Source organism: Rhodnius prolixus, unplaced genomic scaffold (assembly GCF_049639745.1).
Source record: "Rhodnius prolixus isolate KJV_2025 unplaced genomic scaffold, Rpr scaffold_10, whole genome shotgun sequence".
NCBI classification, from domain to species: Eukaryota; Metazoa; Arthropoda; class Insecta; order Hemiptera; family Reduviidae; genus Rhodnius; species Rhodnius prolixus.
This window is the reverse complement of record NW_027411615.1, coordinates 20,230,135-20,256,407: the sequence shown is the minus strand read 5'-3', so window position 1 is coordinate 20,256,407 and position 26,273 is coordinate 20,230,135. Positions and strand designations below refer to the sequence as shown.

Sequence of the window (26,273 nt, the reverse complement as noted above, 5' to 3'; positions counted from 1 at the left end):
AATTATTTTATTATCATCATCGCCTAACAGAAACGAAACCATAAAATGTTAGCTGAAAAGTAAAAACCATGTAAATAAAAGGAAACCCTATTTAATTAAGAACATTTAATCATTTTAATGACTTCCTTGATGCTGTTTCATTATCTCTGCCAGTTTTTAGATATTTGGGTCATGGTTGTTTTTAAAACATCACGGGATTCTGAATTTCCGATTGTTAACCTGTTTTGCGATGAACTAAGAATGAATTTAAATTGGGAAAATACATGAGTAACTTAACGGAAAAGCTGATCGTAAAGCGAAACCAACATTATTTACTCGTGTGGCTAAGTATGTTACTTCACGGGGAGGAAAAAAACCAAGGCCTGTGAGCTTTACGCAGGAGTCGCTCTCCAGCATTAAGAGCCTGATTAAACGGACGGGTCTGGAGGGCGAGCATTAGATTGAGGGGAGCCACAATAAATCCAAAAGGGGTCGCAGTGGCGTAGGCCTTGAGGCCGCCTAAGTTTAATCTAATCTAATCTAACATTATTTACCGAAGAAATCTTGGAAGGAAGTGTTGCCCAACAACTAGCAATCATGTTTTAAGTGATTTTCATCAGTTGTTTCAAGTTATCTTCTAAAAGAATACCTACCGATCGTCATAATTAAGAATTGTTTACTGGGTAACTAAAATTTTCCCAGAGTGGTCATAACTTGTCGACCACTGCACTAAACTATCAGAAACCCGCCTTGGTTATGTCATTTCAAAAACCATAAAAGTTTCTATCAATAGCTTATTTATTATCCAAATAAAATAGATAAATGGAGATCTGATTGATTTGTATCAAGGAAAATTATTAAAGGCAAATTATACTGATGGTACTCAATTAAAAAAAAACTATTAATTGTTACAAGGTATAAAAATGAAAATCTAGGAAAAAGTACTGACATTGATTGAAGTTGGTTGGTATGGTGACCCTAACTTGTATGACCTGGACAAGGCAACGAGACTTTTCAGTATCACTGAAATTGGTAATAATTTTTTCTTAATTTTAGATCAATGATTCAGTCACCAAAAAATATGGAACAATATTCTACAACGTTTCAGTATGTTTAATTATTCAACCCGAACGGCCATTTTGGAGTCTTACGAATTGGTAAAACGATTCAGCATGTCGAGCTCCACTCTCTACGTTAGTTTCTTGATTTTCGCGACCTTGTCAGTTAATGGCTATGAAAGAACTTAACTTTATTGTTATTATGAACGATGGATGAGCAAGCTTTTAATTTTCTTTTTCTTTAATGCTGAGACATGTTATTGAGCACTCTGATCTCTAAAATGTTTTGGCCGCTACTAATGAATTTTACTTTCAATATTAGGAATACTACAATTTCCCTATCAATTGGTGGACAATACTGTATGACGATAATATACATTAAGATGACACAATTACACATTTTTCACAAGATCAAGTTCAACAAGGTTCGCAAAGGGTATGAAGATGATGAAATCGCGATCTTGAAATTGTTATTGAAAATTATTATTATTATCCAGAATTGTGCGAAGAAGTACAATTAATTTGAATCCTCGAAATGTCCAGTCTTTTCTCCAAGTGATCAATTGAATATTTCTTTATTAGGAAGAATGGTTCGTGTTAGGTCTTCAAAAAGGATAACAGTCTGGAGGCTACCTTCACCCAACCAAAACACTCTCCCCTATTGATTGATTTGAATAACTAATCAGTTAAAAAATAAGGCGAATACTGAAGTAAGGCTTAAATTGTCAATCCCTCGACTAATTGCTTTAGAGATAAAAACTCTTTGCTTTTTGTATTTAGCAGTGATGCCAATAGGCAACATTAAAAAGTGATCACCCTATAACCACTATAAACAATTAATTAATTATTTAGGTAGCAGTCTAAATTAATCTAAAAAAAAAAATCTGCTAAATATCACTCTGAATCCATTAGATTTTTGAAAGCACTTAAAAGATAAGATGTTTCATTAAAATTTTAAAACTGGCACGATGTCAAAATTTATTTGAAATATTTGTTTGTATTACTATTTCTGAGAATAGTCTTTCTACAAAGAGAAAAACAGGTTGCCACATCAGTTGTCAAACTAATTGAAGTATTGAACTATTGAATTGAAATATTCACATTTTTCAAGAAGAGTATAAAAAGGCCAGAATAAAAAATATAAAAGTAAAAAAGCAAAAAGATTTCTTTACAAATTTTTAATAATAAAACCATGCAATTTTTATACGAGTTTCTTCATAGATTGTCAGTTCTTGAGTGATCATTTGAAAATACCACATTCTACGACGAAACAATGTGTTATTAAAAATGATAAATAATTTAAAGTATTTTGTTTTATCATTCAATATATTTTATTTTTTATACAATCTTATCACAAAAATATATTTTATAAATGCTGTACAATCAATCGTTTAATTAAGAACTTGTTTCGTGGCGTTATTTTTTTTATTATTTTACTTTGTTTTTCACATCAAATTTGTAGACACCATTATTTGCTACCTCTGATGAAGGCACATCATTAGAAAGATCAACATCAATATTAGAAATGATGAACTGGAACTTCGACGAGAACGTGAATTCCCCAAATTAGCTTTAACAGAGAAACAAACAAAATGTATGTTCATATAAAGGTTAAAATTAAATTTAATTAAAATTTCTGCTGCTTTGAGATCGGTATAATACCACAAAATTTATCAAAAAAATGTTTTATTTAAGAGCAGAAAAAAAATGAAAACTCCGCTTTATATGAGTTTTACAATGCGGAGATAGACGCTTTCAACTATTTTGAAATAGATATTTATTCACTAGACATGTAAAAGAACATGTAGCGCACAGCTTTAGTACAAAACAACGTCGGGAGTCTGTAAAAGACAGTTATTTACAGCCAATATTATCATTAAACTCTCAAGACTACTATCATCAGAGGACGTCCCTTCAGCGGATTGTACAGAATACTGTCACAGTAGATTGAATCAGCTAGCAAGAACTTATACACCAATGCAGCTTAGGTAAACATTGTACTGTTAATTTAGTCTGGATACACAAGGACTGCAAGCAGTGTTGCAGACGTAGACTATAACACAAATATTGCTGAGGTAAATAGACAAATCTACAGATATCTTGAATGTTTACAGTAGCAACGATCTTATGCTGCTTTAAAAAGTTCTATTTTTACTCATTGTTGGTAGATACGATACAGCTGAAAATATTAAGAATTAAATAATTTCAATTAAGTTTAATGTTTTAAATTAGTTTTTAGGGCTAGTCCAGGGGTCGGCAACCTATTTCAAGTAGAGAGCCATTTCTTCTTAAATAATTTTAATAAATTTTACCAAGAGCCGTAAGGATGATAGAGTAAAAAAGTCTGTAGATCATTTGTATTCATAAAATATTATTTTATGATATTCAATAACATTTAGATGTTTTAAAACTGTCCGTTAGGACAGTGGTAAAAGCGTTGATCGTCAAAAACTGCATGAAAAAGCTGTAACGTTCAAAAACACCCAACTTTGACAATTTTATATATTTATTTTCACATATTGCAAAGTAAATAAACGAATAAATAATAACTAAATCTGTATTTGAATGAAAATGGCGGCAGTCTTTTATAATTACGCACTGTATTTTAATATAATTCTATTCAATTTCAAACCTATCTCATTTAAAATTCTTTTTGAAAAAATATCTTTACTTTAATAAATGAAATTTTCATTTGTTTCAATAAAATTGAAATATACAATATATTTTGGGCAGGCTGAAGAGCCACAAAATTTGGATAAAAGAGCCGCATGCGGCTCGCGAGCCGCGGGTTGCCGACCCCTGGGCTAGTCAATTGTTCATCTTAATTTAATACGTTAGGAAGTGTTTAAGTTTTTGGAACTATTTTTTGAGTTGTCTTTGTTCATGATAATACTGAAATAGTGAAAGCAGTAATTCACTTTCTATTTCTATTTTTTATTTTAATGTCTCTTTAACCATTTTTTTTTTATTTTTATTTTAGTGGTATCAGTGTTTACACTATTAACCAATCAACCACTTGTATTTGTTTTTAGCAATAACTGGCTGGTAGGCTTTTAAATATTGTAATTTTTAATAAATTCTACTCCTTAAAATAGAGGGAAACAGTGCAATATCTCGAGATCTCATTAAAAAACTTTTCACTTTTTTTTTTTTGTAATTAGGGCAAACCATAACTATGTGTTCAAAATCCTCCGTCTCATTACATCTCCTACAAAGAGGAGAGGCCAATTTACCTATTCTAAACAAATATGACTTACATGGTTTGCTCGCATTATATTTATTATGGTAACAATTCTTTTGCCAAAATAACCATCTTTAAACCATACTTTATGGTTAATCTGTGGTACCATGGTTTTGTAAAATAAGCCCTTATCCGAATTTTCAAATTTCCACTGCCCTTTTTCCATGATTTTTCTTTTTACCCAGCCCTTTAAATCTGTTGGTGGAAGAGGGATATCGCTAAGTACTCACCAGAACTACTGGCCTCCTTAGCAAGGATTAACCATTTCGAATAAAGCGAATTGCGGCGTTGTTGATGTAATTTTTGAAATAAATATTAGCTTTTATTACTTCTTTTAATGTTTGTTCATATATGGATAATACAAGTAAACAATGCTTTAATTCTAATTTGGTAATCTAATGAATCGTTTAATTCTTCTTGATTATTCGTTTTTAGGATTTAAAACAATGTGTAAAAAAACCTCGAATTTAACGAATAACGATTACATGAAATTGAATTAATGTTTACATAAAAACAAAAAAGATAAAGTGAGATTTCCAAGATCTAAAAGGTATTGTTAAAAACAAAAAATAAATACATAAGTATTCATATCCAAAAAAAAAGGGAATATATGATCCATAACTTGGTGGGTAAGCACATCAAATTAGGTAAACTTAACAATGCAATTGGTACGGAAATTTACTAAATATGATTTGTAAAGTAAAGTAATTGCCTTCTTTTTCAGGCGGGGCTTAACATCCAACTACCAATTAGGTGTCGTGGACGGAGGCGACTAGCAAACATATCGGGTTGGCCAATAAGATCGTTCGGTTTTTATTTTGGTACAGATTCATTCCGATTTTCTTTTTTTATGTTCGGCGCAAGCGCACAACTCGATTGTTCCTTTGAAAGGTTATGTTAAGCACAACCTTTCTGTAAATTTCGGATTAACAAACATTACTATTGCGCTTGCTGCATAGCTGTAAAGATGGAAGAAAATAAAGTGCATTTTCGTCATATTTTGCTCTATCATTTTAAAAAGGGCAAACGAGCTGCAGAGGCTCTTAAAAAAATATGTTGTGTTTATGGTGATGATGTCTTAACAAAACGCGTGTGCCAAAAGTAGTTTGTCAATTTCTGTTCTGGAGATTTTGACAATAATGATGCGCCCCGCTCCGGTCACCCGACCGAGATTAATTCAGATGATGACAAGGGCGTAATCGATGAAGATCCATGCCAATCGGTGAGAGAGATAGCAACAGCACTTAACATATCCTATACGAGCTCCAAAAAGCATTTGCGCCGGCTGGGATACGTTTCTCGGCTCAATTTTCGGGTACTGCATGAATTAACCGAGGCCAACTTAGCCACTCGCATATCCATTTGCGATTCGTTGCGGAAACGTCAAAAAAATACCCATTTTTAAAGTGGATGGTAACGGGAGATGAAAAATGGATCGTCTACGATATGTAGTGCGTAAAATATCATGGAAGCACTGCAGTGAGCCGCCGCAAACAAGGAATTGCATCCGAAGAAGATCATGCTCTCCGTATGGTTGGATTATAAAGGTACCATCTATTACGAGCTGTTACTGTCAGGCAAAACAATTGATTCAACTGCATACTGCTAGCAGTTAACCAAACTGGACCATGCAATCCGCACAAAACGTCCAGAATTAGCAAATCGCAAAGGTGTCGTCTCCCACCACGACGACGCCAGACCGCATGCGTCATTGACCACTCGGAATAAACTGCTGGGATGTATTTTCTCATCCTCCGTATTCACCGGACCTGGCACCTTCTGATTATCATTTATTCTGATAGTTGCAGAACTCCATGAACGGAAAAACTTTCGATAATGAGAAGACTGTCAAAAAACATTTTGATTGGTTTTTCGACGATAAGCCGCAGACGTGGTATAACGAACGTGGTAATGAAGTTGGTGGAAAGATGGCAAGAAGTCATCAATAAGAATGGTCAATGTATAATTGATTAAAATTTATTCTGTGTATCAAAAAAATTGATATTTATTCCACCCTCAAAACCGAACGAACTTATTTGCTAACCCTATACTTTACCAATCTCTTTTATTAACCATTAAATAAAATCCAAGGCCTAAGACCGGGAATCAAACCCATAAAACTAGCAATACATGTTAATCTAAATGTAATTTACGCATAAAGAACGCAATGAGTTTTTTGTTTTTGTTATTTAAAGGAGAACAAAATAAATGATATATTTGTTTATTATGAACAGTACTATACCTCATCTAGTTGCGGCATACATGTACTTACGTATTCTAGTTGAATGTTTATTTGTATATAAGGTTAGCTGTAGGTCTTGTAAAAGGAGAAGTTGAGATGGGAAAAATTCAGTTCACGTCTTGCTCAAAGGAAAGAGTACAACCTAGCTTGAGGGTATCTACTGCACAACTCTACCTCTAAAGGAATACACCTTCATTTTATCTCCTTTGTATAAACAATTTACTTTTGGGATCATATTCTTAAAAGTTAATTCTCTGTTTTTATTTATTTTAAACTAATTATTAAAAAAACATGTGTTTGTGCAAATAATGTAATAAATAACGCCCGACATTTTTTTTTTTTTTAAGTCTACATAATTTTCAAATTGCTAAGATTTCAATATAAGAATATATTAATGATAATTAGCTTGTCATTGTTTGGGATTTTGCGGTAATCTGTCGATATAGTACTCACAGATGAAGCAAAAGTTCGGTGAAAAAGATAACGAAATTAGAAGAAAATTTTATTAAGTGAGTTGTGGTAAAAGATAAAGCGAGTCATGTGATTATTTCACACCGAACTTCTAATTTTTCGCGTAGTATTAAATAAAATGCTTGTCAAAAACTTAATACTCAAAATGTAATAATCTGACTGGAAAATTATTCAATCAAATATCCAATTATATCATAAGGAATTTGATTGGTATGGCTAATTCCAAAATGGTGAATGCCCACTTAATTTAACCCTTATAAATAACTATAATGGAACTAATGGTACGGTCTTAATACGATTTGGTTTATTCCAACAAATTTCATGTTCACTTCACATCTGTTATTCCTTTTGTATTGTCCATATTCTCCTAATAAATCGCCAATTTCTCACTTAAAATCTCTCTCGCTAAATACTAATCGATTTTGTGTTTCTTGATGTGAACAAGCCTTGGTATTCCATAGTTAATAATTTAAGATGCTTTATGAAATACCATCCCAACATAATTTAAAAAATTCTTTATCTAGAATTCTAATATCTGATAAGAAATTATTGTTTTTGACCACTACACTAACAATCTAATGTTTTAAGTGATTCTTTTTATTTGGGGAATCGGAAAAAATGAATATTATTTTTAAAAACTGTTAGAGCGGAGATCAGGTAGTTGTAGTTCTACTTGCAGCCAACAGATCGCAGGTAAAATTACTTATCAAAGTTGTTGATTTTGTTCCAGCAGGGCAAGGTTTTTTTTTTTAAAGAGTGAGGACTTGGAAGGTCTGTAAATTAAGTAATGAGACTAATTTTTTAAAATTATTTATTCAAAAAGAATTACAATTCTAAATTGTCACCTTCAAATTAACTTCCTTCTGAAGCCACACAGCGCTAGAGACGTTTCTTCCACTCCTCATAGCAGTGCTCGAACCCCGATACTGGAATAGCCTTCAGCTGGTCGGTTACAGCCGTTGTTTAAATGTTTTCGACTGTCCCTTGAGGTGATTTTTCAACTTCGGGAAGAGAAAAAAAGTCACAAGGACTCAAGACAGGCGAATAAGGAGGCTGAGGAGCCACAGGAATGTTTTTACTGGCCAAAAACTCGTTTATTGCAATCGCTGTGTGACAAGGAGCATTATCGTGATGCATCACCCACTTGTTCTTGATGTTTGGTCTCACACGAGAATGACCCTTTTTCGAAGTTTTTCAAGAACCTTTCGGTAAAAGTGTTGATTGACCGTTTGACCTTGAGGTAGAAACTCTTTGATTCCGTGGATATCGTAAAAACAAATCAGCATGCATTTGATCTTCGACTTCGCCATCCTTGCTTTTATGGGCCTTGGAGAGGTTGGAGAGTGTGACACTCCATGCTCTGGCGCTTGGTTTCTGGGTCGTACTCAAACACCCAAGACTCGTCACCAGTAATTCACACGTTCCAGAAAATGGGAGTCATTTTCAATTGAATCCAATTGAATTCATTCAATTGAATGAAAAAGTCAAGGCACCTTTCCTTCCTGATGTTCGACAGTCGAAAACATTTTAGCCTCTGTAACCGACCATCTGAAGGCTATTCCAGTATCGGAGTTCGAGCACTGCTATGAGGAGTGGAAGAAACGTCTCCAGCGCTGTGTGGCTTCAGAAGGAAATTATTTTGAAGGTGACAATATAGAATTGTAATTCATTGTAATTCAAAAAAATCAGTCTCACTACTTAATTTACAGACCTCCTAGAATTTGATTATCCTCAAATTTTTATTTACTTGTTTGAGATTAGTTATTATTTGGTATCATACCTACTACTCATCTCTGCCCCACCAGGCGTCACTTCTAAATAGAACAACTGTGGTCCTTCCATAGTTAGAAACCCGTATTCTTTAACAGCTCCAGCTCAGCATACCACAGCCTTCGCTTCAATAGAATTTTGCAGTATAAAACGCAATTACACTTCCCAGCCTACCAACTCACAAATGGACCCTCACAAACACCTCTTCGCTGCCTTTACGAGAAGAAGAAAGCACTTACTTCTTTTGGCATTCATACCCTCATTTTTTACCGACAAAAATAAATAAAGTAAATTTTCCATTACTTCTCTTTATTTGATCTCTTTTCATACTTATTTTTCGAATTATTATATTTATTTATTTATTTAAACCACTCCTCGGCTTCAAATATTGTTAAATAATAATTTTATTCACCAAAACAGTTCCCACACATAATATCCGAAGTAATATCGGACTTCGACTTCAAGGCTGAAATTTTAATGAAAACGATGATTTTTTATAAACATTCATTTAAAAATTTTATTATAAAATACTCGCATGAAATCTTGCAACAAATTAAAACTGTCCGGTAGGACAGTTGTATAAGGGTTGATCGTCAAAAACCTCACGAAAAAGCGAATCGTTGAAAAACTCCCAACTTTGACAATTTTTTTCTCTTTTTCTATAAAAGATAAAATTCCCTAATTTTCTTTAAAATATAGGGCAAATCCTCCTTTATAACTATAATTTTTTTGCAACAACCTAGATCTAATAGATTTCGATAAAAAAAAAGTTGACGAAAATGTGCAAAAACGGTATTTTCAAAAACTGATGTTACTTTTTCTTGTAAACAACGTAGCGCCTAAACGCATGAACCGATTTTCAATAATGAGGTGTCATTCGATTCGGAATTTCATGTAGATGTGTCTTTTTTTTGGGGGGGGGAGGTCTCGATATTCTACATTTCGTGGAACAGGAGTTAGCTCCCATGTACGAGGGTCGTTTGAAAAGTCCGTGCAAAGTCAGAGAGATAGCACTACTGGCGCGTATCGAGGTTATGTTTAGTTAGTAGCATCTCTTGGAAGAACACACACCAAGTTTCAGCCAGATCGGTCAATTTCTTTGTGTTTGGCATTCGTTTGAATCGAGGAAGTCTAGTGATTTTCAAATCGTGTGAAGTGTTGCAAGGACGGTTTGCAGCTGTTCCAGAAGAATCCGCAGGACTTTAAGCGTCGTTTCGTCACTGTGGATGAAACATGGATACATCACTACACTCCTGAGAGCAAAGAACAATCTAAACAATGGGTTACCAAGGGGGAATCTGCGCCAAAAAAGGCGAAGACCGTTCCTTCGGCCGGAAAGATTATGGCGACTGTCTTTTGGGATTCGCGAGGAGTAATCCTCATAGACTATCTGGAAAAGGGTAAAACTATTACAGGTGCATATTATTCATCGTTATTGGACCGTTTGAAAACCGAGCTGCAAGAAAAACGCCCACGATTGGCCCACAAAAAAAGTCCTTTTCCATCACGACAACGCACCAGCTCACACCTCAGCAGTTGTGGTCGCAAAATTAATGGAAATAGGGTTCCAACTCGTTTCACATCCCCTCTATTCTCCAGACTTGGCTCCCTCGGACTACTATTTGTTCCCCAATATGAAGAAATGGCTGGCGGGAAAAAGATTTTATTCAAACGAGGAGGTGATTGCAGAAACGAATGGCTATTTTTCAGACTTGGACAAATCCTATTATTCGGAAGGGATCAACAAACTAGAGCAGCGTTGGACGAAGTGTATAAGCCTAAAAGGAGACTATGTTGAAAAATAAAAAAGGTTTACCCCAAAAAATTAAGTAGTTTTTCTTTTTGCACGGACTTTTCAAACGACCCTCGTATGTAAGGCACCCTCTAAAACTATTGTTACTTGTAACTCTATAAATCTTAGCCCGATTTTGTTCAAATTTTGTAGAATGCAGAGATTAGGGTTTTCCTAGGTAACGTTGGAGCTCTATCCTGCTCTTACACATACTACGGGGAAGTACTGCAATTGTTTCAAATTATCGACGCGCAAGCCTATTTTCATGTTACTTATATACAGTTTCCTTGAATTTGTTAATTTTTTTTGCGGGAAAAACTATGAAATTCACAAAATTTATTGAGTAATAGGGCCCCCCTTCCACTCTACCGATTTTCGCTCCCCAAATAATTCTTTTTTTTATAACTATTGTATATTGAAATTTAAAACTGTGGTGCTCCTGTAAAAGTAAATCTAGTAACTGAAACAATAAGATATGACGAGTAACCACCCATTAACCTCTGTGTTAAACCTCTGCTTACTAATAGATTCAATCAAACAACATGGCTGTATGGATGTCAAAGAATTTTTCTGTTACATCTTACTTTTTGGTGCTTTTTTTGTTTTTTGTTGAAATAAATGATCAAGATTTGCTCTAAATTTTGTTTACATACCCTCCAGGCAGAAACAGTCTCATTTTTCTGATTCCTTTATCGAAGATAGGCAAATTACCTGGCATTAATTGGAAACATTGTTGCTCAACAATTTTAGTACATGATTTACCATTGAAACGCAGTTAATTAAAATTTGATTATAAAACTGTTCGGTCGCTATCGGGGACGTTCGGCCAGTTCGGCTGGCTATGACTTCGCGCTGGTCGGCCCATCGCCCGCGCGCGTACTGACGTTCGCCTCCGCTGGTTGGACTTTCAGCTTTTCGTGTATAGTTAAAACCTTATTCTTATTCTCTGAAGCTTTGTATATATTTTAACTTATTTTCTATGTTATTCTATGCCATTCTCACGCTGCCCAACTACCCCCTCTACCTTCTCTTAGACCACATGGTCACCTCCTTATCTATTGAGAGAGTCCGCTACTGACCAGCGTCCTGTACGGTGCTTGGTCTGCTGTATATGCCTTTGAGCCTGCTGGGTTTACTGTGCTTCTTACCGCTTCTCTACGCTGCTACGCTTCGCTTCCGCCTTGGTGGTATACACGTACCAGCACTCGATTGACATCCAGGGACATCACCCCAATAATTCTACGCTTCGCGGGCCACTCCGTGGACCCGCTTCCGGTGCAAGGTTCGTCCTCTCCTTACGCCTTTCCTGAGATTTCCCTCTTCCTCCACGCTACACTTAACCCTCAGACAAGTATATACAGTTACTATTTCCGCTTTCCTTCTAGATGCATATACATGTACTATTTCCGCTTTCCTTAGAGACGCTTATACGTCTACCATATCCGCTGTCCTGGCATTCGCCCTTATACTTCTAGCACTGCGCTTCAGGAGCTTCACATCCGGCCGCAAGGGTAAGTGTTACTCATTCCTACCTCTGCTCTACTCTCTATATATATTTGCATGTATTCAAGTGTGACCTATTCACGATTATTGTAACCCGCTTCGTCACTTCCGGTTTTATCCGCTGGCGCATAGCGCCCCGCCTAACGCTACGCTTTGGGGTGTCAACGTTCACGCGCTGACAAAAACCGTTTTTTGCATTTTTAAAATTAATAAAAAATTAAAAGGATTTATATTTAAAAAGATACTTATGCGTTCAATTTAAAATAGGAACTGAATCCTAAATGAAACACCGACGCCATCTCCCAATAAGAGTTAAAGGTCCCCTTACTTTATTGGAGGTGGCTCTCCAATAAATCAATTATTGATCTCCATCGCCAATTAAACTGCGAGACCAGCGGCGTCTCAGTCAACGGTTGAAGTGGTCTGGTGGAAATGACGAAAGATGAAAGGTTAGGATGAGCAGAAAGGCGAGAGTGAATGGTTCTGTTAGAGATATAGTATGGAGCTTTTTGTAATATGGCGTAGAATTTTCGACTTTAGTGTCTGGAGTCGGTAGATGTTGGATTGGTTAGCTGAACCCCACAATTCGCGTCCAAAGGTTCAAATAGGTTTTAGAAATGTGTTGTAAATAAATACTTTTGTTGTTGTGCGTCAGTATTGATCGTCTTCAAAGTACTATTGCCAGAAGTTAGTACCGTTTTTTACGTTCTTGTTGCCGATTTTCCTTAAATTTGGTTTTTTAATTTTAAATTTTGGATTCTTTATTACACATTTGAGGCCACTCATTAAAATTTACTGAATAGCTAAACAATCTTTCCGCTACAACTTCCTTATTGTGAAAAAATTGTTACAAATAAAAGATACAGATTTAAATAATAAACTGCAAAATTGATTCACGAAAGTGGCGTTTCCTTTATCTGTTATATCCAAATCTTATTACCGTATCCTATGACGTATCTGTCAAAATATCTGTTTTGGACTTTCTGAGATACACGCAAAAACCAAATGGTGATAACACAATTTCCAAATTAGGCATGTCCGCAATATTTTCTTCAACTGGTAAGGAAAAGTTAGAAAAAGATCAATCGGAATGAAGTAATGTCATCGGATAATCTTCTGTAATTTTTCATGTAAGGTAAGTATGACGATAGTAGAATTAACTTCAACACGTTAATCTAGAGCGGTGTTTCCCAACGTGGGGCCCACGCCCCCCAGGGGGGCAATTTGATAGTTAAGGGGGGCAATTCGAAAATGGACTCGACACGACTTTAACCCTTTCGCTCCGGGCCATTCAAATGCAATGCTAGATATCGGTGCCAAATTTAACAAAAAAAGCAAATTCTTAAATAATTGCGGTAAATAATTATTAGGTATAATTCCGTTTGACGAGACCAAAATATCAACTGGGTGATTGTCGTCGTCAAGTAAACTTCGCCCGGGGTTCACCGCGGAGCGTGCAGTCTGCCGCGGGGAACCCCGGACGTTTTAAAAACTCGCTAAACAGCGCAGTTGTTGGCACTTAATTGGCCCATCGCTGCATATCAAATATGCAGTATCAAGAAGAACTCGCAGAATTGCAAAATGATGAGTCAGTTAAAACTTTATTTAATATAAAAGGAGCGATGGCATGGCTTTGTGAGGAAACAGAAATCAAATACCTAAATTCAACCAAATGTGCAAGAAAACTATTGCTACCGTTTCCATCTTCATTTTTAGCTGAATGTGGATTTAGTGCTGTAAATGATTTACTGGTAAAAAAAAGATATAACACAACGTGGAGACTTGAGACTGCAGCTAACCAAATTGGAACCTTATATAAAATCTCTGTGCAGCAAGCATCAAGCGCAAGGATCTCACTAAATTAAAATAATAAATTAATATAGAAAAATCTGTATTAAAATTATTTGGAATTTGAATTTCAGTTTTTCATTATATGTTTTGAAATTTTACTTACTGTGTTTTGTTAACAATTTCAGAGTGATTTCTTCCTAGAACCTATCATTTATGTTTCTTAAGTGAAGGAATCAATTTTTTAATGTTAAATATTATATATGTTGCATAGGGGGGGCATAAAATTTTTATAAAGGTTAAGGTGGGGCATGACACAAAAAAGGTTGGGAAACACTGATCTAGAGTTTACATTGAAAACTAGATTTAAAAAAAATAAATCCTCTGGTATCTGGTACTTTATCATAAATCACTCTTTTCTGAACCAATTGACGTTCTTTTGAACGAAAATCGTTGTAGGGCAGCGCCAACATGACTAAATTAAAAATTTAATCAAACCGAAGTGTTAAACCATGTTTTTAGATAAATTTCATTAAATAATTTTGACGCTGATACATTTATTTTACATTTCAATATCAATTTTAGTTGGTACCACTGGGCAGGAAAGCAGAAGAGATGTTTTTTTTCTAGGTTAGCCATCCTCATTCTCTGGGTATGAATGGGTTTCTGGGGCAATTAAAGACATCCTTACACTTGTGGTAGGGCAGGGTGATAAAGAATTAATTATAAATAAATAAAAATAGATAAATTGGCACTTGGATTAGAAAAGGAGATATAAAGGCAGGTAATCTAGTGGTAAAAAGGTGTGACAAAGATGGAGAACGTTACACTTTGGCTAGGGTGAAGTGCAAGTACTTTGGGTACGGAGAAAGCAAAATATTGCCCTCATAACATTTACCTGAAGTGAATCGTATTTTCCAGCAATAGAAAGCAGCTTCAGTATTTTTCTTATCTTATTTTTCAAGATACGAGGGTCGTTTGAAAAGTCCGTGCAAAGTCAGAGATAGCACCACTAGCGCGTATCGAGGTTATGTTTAGTTAGTAGCATCTCTTGGAAGAACACACACCAAGTTTCAGCCAGATCGGTCTATTTCTTTGTGTTTGGCATTCGTTTGAATCGAGGAAGTCGAGTGATTTTCAAAAAATGGACGAAAAAGAATTTCGTGTGTTGATTAAACACTACTTTATGAAAGGCAAAACGCCTCAGGAGACTAAAGAGAAGCTTGATAAACATTATGGTGACTCTGCACCTTCGATTAGAACAGTTTATAAGTGGTTTCAAAATTTTCGGAGTGGCCATATGGGCACAAGTGACGCTGAACGTTCTGGACGCCCTGTTGAGGTTACTACTCCAGAAATCATTGATAAAATCCATGATATGGTGATGGATGACAGAAGAGTGAAGGTGCGTGAGATTGCTAGTGCTGTGGGCATCTCGAATGAACGGATACATTATATTTTGCATCAACATTTGGACATGAAAAAGCTATCCGCAAGATGGGTGCCGCGATTGCTCACGCTTGACCAAAAACGAAATCGTGTGAAGTGTTGCAAGGACGGTTTGCAGCTGTTCCAGAAGAATCCGCAGGACTTTAAGCGTCGTTTCATCACTGTGGATGAAACATGGATACATCACTACTCTCCTGAGACCAAAGAACAATCAAAAACAATGGGTTACCAAGGGGGAATCTGCGCCAAAAAAGGCGAAGACCGTTCCGTCGGCCGGAAAGATTATGGCGACTGTCTTTTGGGATTCGAAAGGAATAATCCTGATCGACTATCTGGAAAAGGGTAAAACTATTACAGTAAATCGATGATTTGTCAAAATAAAAAGCTCGAAAAAAGAAGAGTACCGTTAAATATTGTCTCGAAACCACTTATTTCAATAATTACTAGTAATCAATTCATCAAAACATAAGTGGGCGTGTCATTTGGCCGTGCAAACAATTCCAAACTTTGATATAAGAGAATTATATCTGGGCATTAAAACCATATACACCATAATCTGATCAATGTTAATAGAGTAATTTATCCCGAACAATGGGGGTTTTAGCCCTTCTGGGATGTTTGTACATTCCTAATTAAAACGATAAACATCATTTTAAGTGACTTTTAAAGTCATCAATATCATCATTTAGCCTCTATTTAGTCGGCACTGACAGAGGAACACCATTATTTGGCGAATTATGTTAATTTCAATCTGTGGAACGTAATTTTCAGTGATTTCCTGCTGATGAAGTTTAAAGAGTACTACAACAATTTCTGAATGAAAATGAAAATTAGACAACTTCAATTAATTTTAATATGTTCCTTTTTAACTGAAAATGTTCAATATTTTTGATATGAGAAATAAGATTGTTTGAGTTTTCGAAACTCAACCCCAATTTAGACAGATAAAAAACGACTTTGATTGTTCCAGTATCGCAGGGGACCCCAAACTTTTTACACAAGGAGCCAGTTCACTGTCCCTCAGACCGTTGGAGAGCCAGAATATAAAACAAAAACTATTTTAATGTAAAAAACAAAAACAAAACGGGAACAAATAGAATATTTCAAATAAAGAGCAAGTAAATTTAAATCACCAAACTGTCCAGTAACTCAATGGGGAACTATGGGCCTGCTTTTGGCTAATGAGATGGTCAATGTCCGGTTTAGTTATAGTGCTTTGCCTTTCTTCCTACTTCTGCTGTTATTTTACACTGTTTTCGGAGCCGTGACGCGTGACTTCCCGCGTCATCGGAAGTAGTAATGTACATGAGCGACGCAGCGCTTTGCGGCACCACCACATACAGTGCTCCTCTCACTGACCACCAATGAAAGAGATGCCCCTTCCGGAAGTGCGACGAGGGCCGGATAAATGTCCTCAGGGGGCCGTACTTTTGGGGAGCCCTGCATTAGCGCCTTAACACTAAAATTGGGTTCACACAAAATGTATAAACTTAATTACAGAAAATGTTTAATCTTAAGATTTGGCGACTGATCCTAAAAAAGAAGTTTTCTACAAATTTATGGAATGAAAAAAAAAAAAAAAAAAAATAGTACAAGTTGGCATTCAAAAAACCGGCAACCTCGTGACCTGAGAAGTGTCGTATTTTAGAATGTGGCATGTAATTGAAGGTTTACATACGCTGTATATATTTAATTAGAAAATTACCACATATAAACTCTTTTAAAGGAAAGAAAATAAACACTAGGTAAAAAGTAAACGATATTTTATTGTTCACCAACTAAATAAAATACAATACAGACGGTTCTGCAGAATTTTAATTAAAAAAAATTAAATAAATAAATAAGAATTTTAATTTTCACAAGATAAAATACCTGCGGGGAAATTAGTAAATAACAGCTCCTGAAATTCATGCCCAAATACTGAGGAATCCGGATTTTCGGTAGCCGAATTTTTGAATTTCAACCTGTATTAGATTAAACTATTTTGTCTTTCCGTAACATCTATAGAGAACCTGCAATCTACCAATATTTTCTCTGTGCTAACCGCTGCTACATTTCCTGGACCCCAGTAGAGTAAATCATATTTTAATCAAGAGATCTAGAGCAAAACATTATAATTTCTTCATTGCCATTTTTCAAGTACGTGCGAGTATATTCATCGTATATTGCAATTGAGATTTCAACGAAAATTGCACATAGACGCCTATTTTATTTAATCCTAATCTAGAGTTCATTGGGTTTTCGACGCAAAAATGAATGTTCCCTAGGAAGTTACTGTAACTTCGAGAGCATCTTTCAGATTTGGATTCATTTGGATAGATATTTCTGTCCTTGCTGGCCATGAGGGATTCATATCTATGTCTAGTCTGTACCCTCTGTTAAACCGCAACTCTAGCATAGATTTTCTTAATAAAAAACTAATTTACTATCTTTATATCCGTTCCGTACTCCTATATGCAGCCCCTGTGAGGTTTCCAATACTTGTTGCACCAATTACGGGAAGTTACAGAGTCCAAAACAAATGCTTAAGACTAGTTAGGTCATATCCCCGTTGGACACCCATAGATTATACACATGTAGCACTTGATGTTGCCAGCGTGTCTACATCTATCTACAATGCTACGGAAAACTTTGTAACTTCCTGTACACATAGTCCCAACCCGCATATAAAGAGTATTGTAGACTATAACTTAAGTTTCTTAATTTTAAAAAATACAAGCATAGAAGGTTTAAGCATATCTTGCTTTAATTAACTGTATGTAGTAAGGTTTTTTTTTTTTAATTTTTTGCCTTAGTATTAAGTTCGACGAGTATATCGACCAATGTAAATGTTAATATATTGTGGAGAGGATACCTAGGCACTGCAGCCTGAAACCTCCTATATACAGGGTGTCCCAAGCTATATGGATAACGACTTTTTCTCGGAAACTAAGATAGCTAGAAAAAAACTAAAAAATACGTGTTCCCTTAGTTTTTTGTTAGGAATCCAAATTTACTTTGTAAATTTTTTTCGGTGCTTCCAGAAGCGAGATACAGGCACCAACTTCATTTTTTCAAATGGGAGGGTGCGGTTTTTAGTTCAGAAATAGATTCTTCTATTTTTTTAAAGAAAAATTTACTTGAACGGTTTTTTTCTGTGAGCGATATTTTAGAAGTTATGAATGAAAACATGATTCTTATAAGAAACGTCAACATGATAATATTTTAACGGTTTTTTTATTAAATAAGAAGAAAAGTACTATTTTATTATAAATTTTACTCCTCATTAATATTACAGATCATGCACGAACTGGCCTCCACCATTAGAGATGCATAGACACGCTGTTTCTTGCTAATTGTCCCTTGCTGCCAAAGAAATAGATTCGGCTTTAACCGAGTGAGTTACAGGCATCTATTATTCTCTGCTTTAGTTCATCTACAGATGCAATCCCGGCTTGATTCTGATACACCCAGATTTAGAAATGCTTTTAGGTAAGCAGTTATGAATAATCACCTTGTTTTTCAGGTATCCCCAAAGGAAATATAGTCCATAGGTGTCAAATCCAGTGAACGAGGTGGCCACTGAATCGCCCCCCGTGTCGATATAACACGCCCATCAAATTGCCTATCGAGATATCTCTTTACATGCCTGATGGTGTTATATCGACACGGGAAGAATTCAGTGGCCACCTCGTTCACCGAATTAGACACCTATGGACTACTTCCTTTGGGGATACCTGAAAAACAAGGTAATTATTCATAACTTTTTTCTTTCTTTCCTTATTTCTGCTTATCTAAAAGCATTTCTAAATCTGGGTGTATCAGAATCAAGCCGGAATTGCATCTGTAGATGAACTAAAGCAGAGAATAATAGATGCCCGTAACTCGGTTAAAGCCGAATCTATTTCTTTGGCAGTAAGGGAAAATTGGCAGGAAAGAGCATGTCTATGCATCTCTAATGGTGGAGGCCAGTTCGAGCATGATCTGTAATATTAATGAGGAGTAAATAAAATAGTACTTTTCTTCTTATTTAATAAAAAAACCGTTAAAATATTATCATGTTGACGTTTATTATAAGAATCATGTTTTCATTCATAACTTCTAAAATATCGCTCACAGAAAAAAACCGTTCAAGTAAATTTTTCTTTAAAAAAATAGAGGAATCTATTTCTGAACTAAAAACCGCACCCTCCCATTTGAAAAAATGAAGTTGGTGCCTGTATCTCGCTTCTGGAAGCACCGAAAAAAATTTACAAAGTAAATTTGGATTCCTAACAAAAAACTAAGGGAACACGTATTTTTTAGTTTTCTTCTAGCTACCTTAGTTTCCGAGAAAAAGTCGTTATCCATATAGCTTGGGACACCCTGTATATTTGTATAAAAAAATATTACTAGTAATTAAACATCTTAATATCAAAGTATCTTACCTTGCACCATATCCGCTCTAGACGAATGTGGTTGATTATCTTTAACTTCCATAACGGGAGGCCTTGGCGGTCTGTCACCTTCCACAGATTCTTCATTTGAATTCCAATATACCGTCGCTATACTCGCTAAACACTTTAATTTCAAATCTCCTCTTCTAAAATGACGACGTTCTACGATGAATTCAAGGCCAAGAGAGGTTTCTTCCAGACCTTCTCGACCAATATAAGAAATATTTGGCCCCTGAATAAACGTTGAGTTTGCCTTGAAAAAAACAAATAAAAAACAAATAAAAATATGTATGATAGTTATTAAAATTTAAGTGAGTTTTACATTCTGTAATCACAAATATTGCAACAATAGTATAAATTATAAAATGAACAAACTATATTTCGTTTGATTAGAAATATTCTAGACTTCATTACGAAAACTTTTCAGTTGTGTTCCCTCCTGCTTAGCTTAGGAAGTAAAAAAAAAGAAATGTCTCTTAAGACTCGATTCCCTTTGGAACCTAATTATTAATAAAGGCAGTTCATTGCAAGTTGAATGGAATCTAATTGGATAAGAATAATCACAGGGACAAATTGCAGCGCCATCTGCAATTTCTGGTTACAAATATAATTTAATGTAGTCTGTTTAATCAAGTTGTCTTAAAGAGCCTCTATTTCATTTTTTAGGGTGACCAGAGTTATATGCTCCACCCACTTTTTTTTTTAAACGGCGGGAAATTTCTAAAAAATAAAAAACACGTATTTAATCATTTTTAGTCTAGTTTATTTTCAGTGATTGAACCATATTTTTAAACCCCTGTATCTCGAGATACAGCATCCAACTTTGTTTTTTCAAATAGAACGTTATATTTTTTTTTGGCATATTTTTATACTATTTGAGCTCCTATAAAAAATTGTTTGAAATCGGTTAGGTTTTTCAAAAGTTATGGTAATTTAAAATATGAAAAACAAATTTCAGTTTATTTCCAAAATTAGCCTGTAGCAGCACTTATGGTGGCGAAGACAAGATCTAGGCAGGCTAGAGTTAGTCGACGTTTCAGATCATGGACTGAAGTCACGGGATTAAGGTTACTGTCCACTTTATTTTTTAGATATTTCCTACAAAAAAAATAGTCAATTGGGGTTATGTCCAGAGATCGTGGTGGCCATTGGATGGGACAATGAGTCCCTAAGCACTTTTCATGGAAATTTCTTTCCAGGTAACCTTGAACAACTATCTCATTATATGCCGGGCAACCATCTTGTTGAGAATACATATCTAGCCGACGTTGTAGAGGAACATCTTCAAGCAGAACTTGCAAAATGATTCTTAAAAAAAAGTTAGATACCTTGCACCAGTTAAGTTCTCTCTGTAGAAGTATGGGCCGATTAGTTGATTTCCTATAACTTCACACCAAACTTTTGTAGAAAAAAACAAACTGAACGCCGAATAACTTTAGCCTGCCTAGATCTTGACTTCGACACCATAAGTGCTGCTACAAGCAAAGCGTGGGAGTCCAGAGTTTTAGCTTGCCTATCCGTTGATTGTGCCCAGTTTGTACAGATTCTTTAAAAAATATAACGAAATTTTGACAATAAACTGAAATTTGTTTTTCTTATTTTAAATTACCACAACTTTTGAAAAACCTAACCGATTTCAAAAAATTTTTTTTGTTTTTTTTTAAGGAGCTCAAATACTACAAAAATATGCAACAAAAAATATAACGTTCCATTTGAAAAAAACAAAGTTGGATGCTGTATCTCGAGATACAGGGGTTTAAAAAAATGGGTCAATCACTAAAAATAAACTAGACTAAAAATGATTAAATAAGTGTTTTTTATTTTTTTCGAAATTTCCCGCCATTAAAAAAAAAAGTGGGTGGAGCATACGAGGGTCGTTTGAAAAGTCAGAGAGATAGCACCATTGGCGCGTATCGAGGTTATGTTTAGTTAGTAGCATCTCTTGGAAGAACACACACCAAGTTTCAGCCAGATCGGTCTATTTCTTTGTGTTTGGCATTCGTATGAATCGAGGAAGTCGAGTGATTTTCAAAAAATGGACGAAAAAGAATTTCGTGTGTTGATTAAACACTACTTTATGAAAGGCAAACCGCCTCAAGAGACTAAAGAGAAGCTTGATAAACATTATGGTGACTCTGCACCTTCGATTAGAACAGTTTATAAGTGGTTTCAAAATTTTCGGAGTGGCCATATGGGCACAAGTGACGCTGAACGTTCTGGACGCCCTGTTGAGGTTACTACTCCAGAAATCATTGATAAAATCCATGATATGGTGATGGATGACAGAAGAGTGAAGGTGCGTGAGATTGCTAGTGCTGTGGGCATCTCGAATGAACGGATACATAATATTTTGCATCAACATTTGGACATGAAAAAGCTATCCGCAAGATGGGTGCCGCGATTGCTCACGCTTGACCAAAAACGAAATCGTGTGAAGTGTTGCAAGGACGGTTTGCAGCTGTTCCAGAAGAATCCGCAGGACTTTAAGCGTCGTTTCGTCACTGTGGATGAAACATGGATACATCACTACACTCCTGAGACCAAAGAACAATCTAAACAATGGGTTACCAAGGGGGAATCTGCGCCAAAAAAGGCGAAGACCGTACCTTCGGCCGGAAAGATTATGGCGACTGTCTTTTGGAAATCGCAAGGAATAATTCTCATCGACTATCTGGAAAAGGGTGAAACTATTACAGGTGCATATTATTCATCGTTATTGGACCGTTTGAAAACCGAGCTGCAAGAAAAACGTCCACGATTGGCCCACAAAAAAGTCCTTTTCCATAACGACAACGCACCAGCTCACACCTCAGCAGTTGTGGTCGCAAAATTAATGGGAAATAGGGTTCCAACTTGTTTCACATCCCCCCTATTCTCCAGACTTGGCTCCCTCGGACTACTATTTGTTCCCCAATATGAAGAAATGGCTGGCGGGAAAAAGATTTTATTCAAACGAGGAGGTGATTGCAGAAACGAATGGCTATTTTTTAGACTTGAACAAATCCTATTATTCGGAAGGGATCAACAAACTAGAGCAGCGTTGGATGAAGTGTATAAGCCTAAAAGGAGACTATGTTGAAAAATAAAAAAGGTTTACCCCAAAAAATTAAGTAATTTTTATTTTTGCACGGACTTTTCAAACGACCCTCGTATAACCCTGAAACACCCTGTATATTTGAGATAACCGAAAATTTCACACAAACTATTGTAGACTCCAAATTTAAAATTGGTTTGTATGTTTCTTTTTTTTTCTCTCTTATTACTAGGTAAGAAACACAGTAGCCATCTTTTCAAATTTTTTAATTTTATATTTTATCGTAAATTATCCTTTTTGAAGTCTCTTGAGTCTTAAAAAAATGTTATTTAGAAAATGGTCTGTATTTGTGTGCATGAACAAAACGTTTTTAAAAACATTATAATTGTAAGAAGTTGAAACTTTATATTTAGTTTGTACCCTCCAAAATCTTTTATCCGAAAAAACCACTAAACAGAAAGGAATTTTTACTTTTTTTTTTGAGATTTTGTCAAAAAAATAAAAATAAAAATGGTTCCAAAAGTGTTTTTTTTTGTGATCTACAATTATTATTTGAAACATTTTCCTAGAAAAATTTGATCAGAGAACCTACTTTTAGGCTCTCCTCTAATAGTCTAATAGTCTAATGGACTATTTGAGTATTATAATAATCTAAGGGTTTTGGGTTCTAAATATTATTAAATAATTATCAATGAAGATTAACCCTCCATCGGGCGCATTTAATCTGTGAGATGAAGAGGGCATTTTCTTGTTGATAGCAACTCAGGTATTTCTTAGAATGAGCCATGGCTTTCAGTAGCTTCCTCTTTTACCTTCTTCTAACCGGAAGGCCTATCGGTGTTTTACTCTCGAGTTATGTGGTGTTAGTTAGAGTTCGCAAAATCAGATTAGTTGCGCCCGATGGTCTTATTCTTTGGGTATTGAAATGTTTCAAGTTTTCTTATCAAAAACTGTTACAAAGTACCATATTATCATTTAAAAGGCAGTTTTCTACTTATTGGCTATTTTTGCAATGAGTGTCTTTTGTTGAATAATATTGAATAGAAGAAAGAGAAGGGGATTCGGACACTAAACCAGCTTTTTTTTTCTAATTTTTAGAAGATCATGATGCGGATGATTTTGAGTGCGTATGTACAGATAAAGTAACCAAATTGTCGGATAAAAAAACCTACTTCTAGTGTTAGACGAAGGAGCCATGATATTTTATGGCGTTTGCCTGGTATAGTTGGTGACAACGTCGACAGAAACGTTCGGAGATTGTTCATGGTCATCATTTCGCTCTTCGGAACATAGGCGGGCATTAATGCGTAAAAAAATTTCTTGGATAATGCTAATAAACCATCTCACCCATTCATTCATAAATGTGCACCTCCAAAATTAGAGGTGACTGATTTCTCTATTCACATTAATGTTCTGTTCCACTTTACGAGAATTTTTTTTTTTTTAAAGAAAAACTTAAACTGAAATTTTTCATACGTTTCCAAAACATTTTTGATGAAATTAGCAGCTATTTGGTCATTAATCTCACAGATTAGTTGCGCCCTAGGGTGTTATATACATATTGCGCCCGATGGAGGGTTAAATATAAAGGGTAAAATTTTGAATCTGACAAAAATTCAACAGCTGAAAGTATACCACATTACTGAAATAGATTACCGTTATCTTTGAGATTTTCAGAACTATTTTCATATCTAAAACTATTTATTTTATTTTTTTAACTTTCTATTCTCATTACATTAAATTTGGTGCGTAACTGTTAAAGGGCTGATTATCAAAAGTAAATTTAATGTAAAAAGTAATGTTGGAAAACAAATTTGACAATATTTTCCTCTTTTTCCTATAAAAGATAAAATTTCATTTAAAAAAATAATAAAGTGCGTATTCTGATTAAGAAGAGTAATTTACTGTAACAAAGCACATAAAATAGAATTTGAGAACAAAAAAAGAAGAAGCAAAATATGAGCAAAAACGAGAGTTTTCATAAATTATTTTAAAGGTTTCCTCTTTGTAAACAACGAAGTGCCTAAACGCGTATAACCTTTTTCATTCATGAATTAAATGCAATTCGATTTTAAGTTTTATGTTTTGTGTATCTTTGTCGTTTAATCAACTCGTACTTAAAAAAATTTTTAAACTAAAAAGTTTTTCTTAAGTAGATATCGTAGGAACTCAAAGTTTGGGTAAGATGAAATCACCTTGTATAAGTACTTTAAACCCAACTTAACTTTTTCGTGTTGTTACGCCAGCAAAGATATGTAAGCGCTCTTAAAGAAAACAGTAAAAACTAATAAGTTAGCTAGAGAAATTGGCTATAAAGATGTTCGTGCTTAGAAAAGGAGCATTTTTTTTTATAAAAAAAAAAAAGCAGCTCACGAAAAATACCGGAAACACTTTAATATCCCTTATAAATAAAATGCAAAAATGTGGGCTAGATTAAAATGATCACCTGTTAAATTGGAGAAAATAATTAACCAAACGAGAGAGGTGGGATTAGTAAAATTAAAAAAAAAGAAAAATGGTCGAATCTGAAAAACCATTTTAGATGAATCGATTAAGATAAAGAAGATAAGCGATGAAATTAGTTTGGATAAGGGCGCCTAAGAATTGCGAAACTTTTTCTCTTTAACTCCGTGGTACTTAAACTAATACCTTAATTCGAGTTTGAAGTGTCACGCTTCAAGGCAGATAATCTGAATATTTATGGAAAATATAATTATTTGAAATTATCGCTTTTAATTTTTTTTTTCTTTTATTGGAATTCACCACTGCAACAGTTGTTGCAACAAGCAAATATGGTAAAAGAAAAAGGAAATACAAGAGATCATGAGTGGAGAAGGCACCCAGTGGTGTCACTCCAGCAACATGCTTTGCTCTCACGATAAGAGAAGATCACGAGGCCATCTTCTCTTCAATCTCCTTAGAGGATTACCTGGTAATGTGGAGGAAGATAGGTGTTCTATGAGAGGGTTAGGATGAGCTGCTGTAGAGCAATGAAATTTGAAGAAACGAGTGTTAGCAAGATCTGTAATGAAAGGGATTTTGAGTTCATTATGGATAGTGGAGGTTAGATACGAGTACATAGAACGAAGCGTTAAGAAGTTTTCAAAGTATTTTTGACTTTAAAGTCTGGTGGCGTAGAGAGAGTTGGAACGCTTAGTCGATCCCCATACTTCTGTGCCGTATGACCAAATAGGTCGCAGTAACAGTAGATATGAGAGTCTTTTGTTATCTAAGTTGAGTTTAGATCGTTTGTCAAGTAGTCTGGCGAGAAGTTTGTAGCGTTGTTAGTTTCTTGTCTTTTGAGTCTAGTATGGGGATTCCATGTCAACCGTTTGTCTAGGTGCAGCCCAAGATAGCGTACTTTGTTCACAGTTGGTATAGGAATTTGGTTCAAGATGATAGGGGGTAGGATTTTCCGTCTTAGAGTAAATACTATAAACTTTGACTTCGTAACGTTGGTTTTGATTCTCCATTTGAAAAGCCAGTCCTGTAAGTGGTTGTTGTGTGTTTGTAGAGTTAGTGTAGCGATAA

At 35.1% G+C, this 26,273-nt stretch overlaps 1 protein-coding gene and 1 long non-coding RNA gene across 2 annotated transcripts in view; one reads left to right on the top strand and one right to left on the bottom strand.

The window, feature by feature from the left end:
- Positions 1-1,260: 1,260 nt before the first annotated feature.
- LOC141457327 (uncharacterized) overlaps positions 1,261-26,273 on the bottom strand; it is a 315,830-nt gene continuing 290,817 nt past the window's right edge. The window contains exons 5-6 of the mRNA XM_074134167.1: positions 19,700-19,961; positions 1,261-2,607 (exon numbers count right to left, since the gene is read on the bottom strand). Of these exons, the coding sequence (XP_073990268.1) occupies positions 2,513-2,607; positions 19,700-19,961 (357 nt within the window). The 3' untranslated portion in view covers positions 1,261-2,512. The remainder of the gene's footprint in view (positions 2,608-19,699; positions 19,962-26,273) is intronic.
- The window catches only part of LOC141457328 (uncharacterized), a 136,725-nt gene continuing 122,115 nt past the window's right edge, over positions 11,664-26,273 (top strand). Inside the window, exon 1 of the long non-coding RNA XR_012460315.1 lies at positions 11,664-12,064. This is a non-coding gene — a long non-coding RNA (uncharacterized lncRNA). The remainder of the gene's footprint in view (positions 12,065-26,273) is intronic.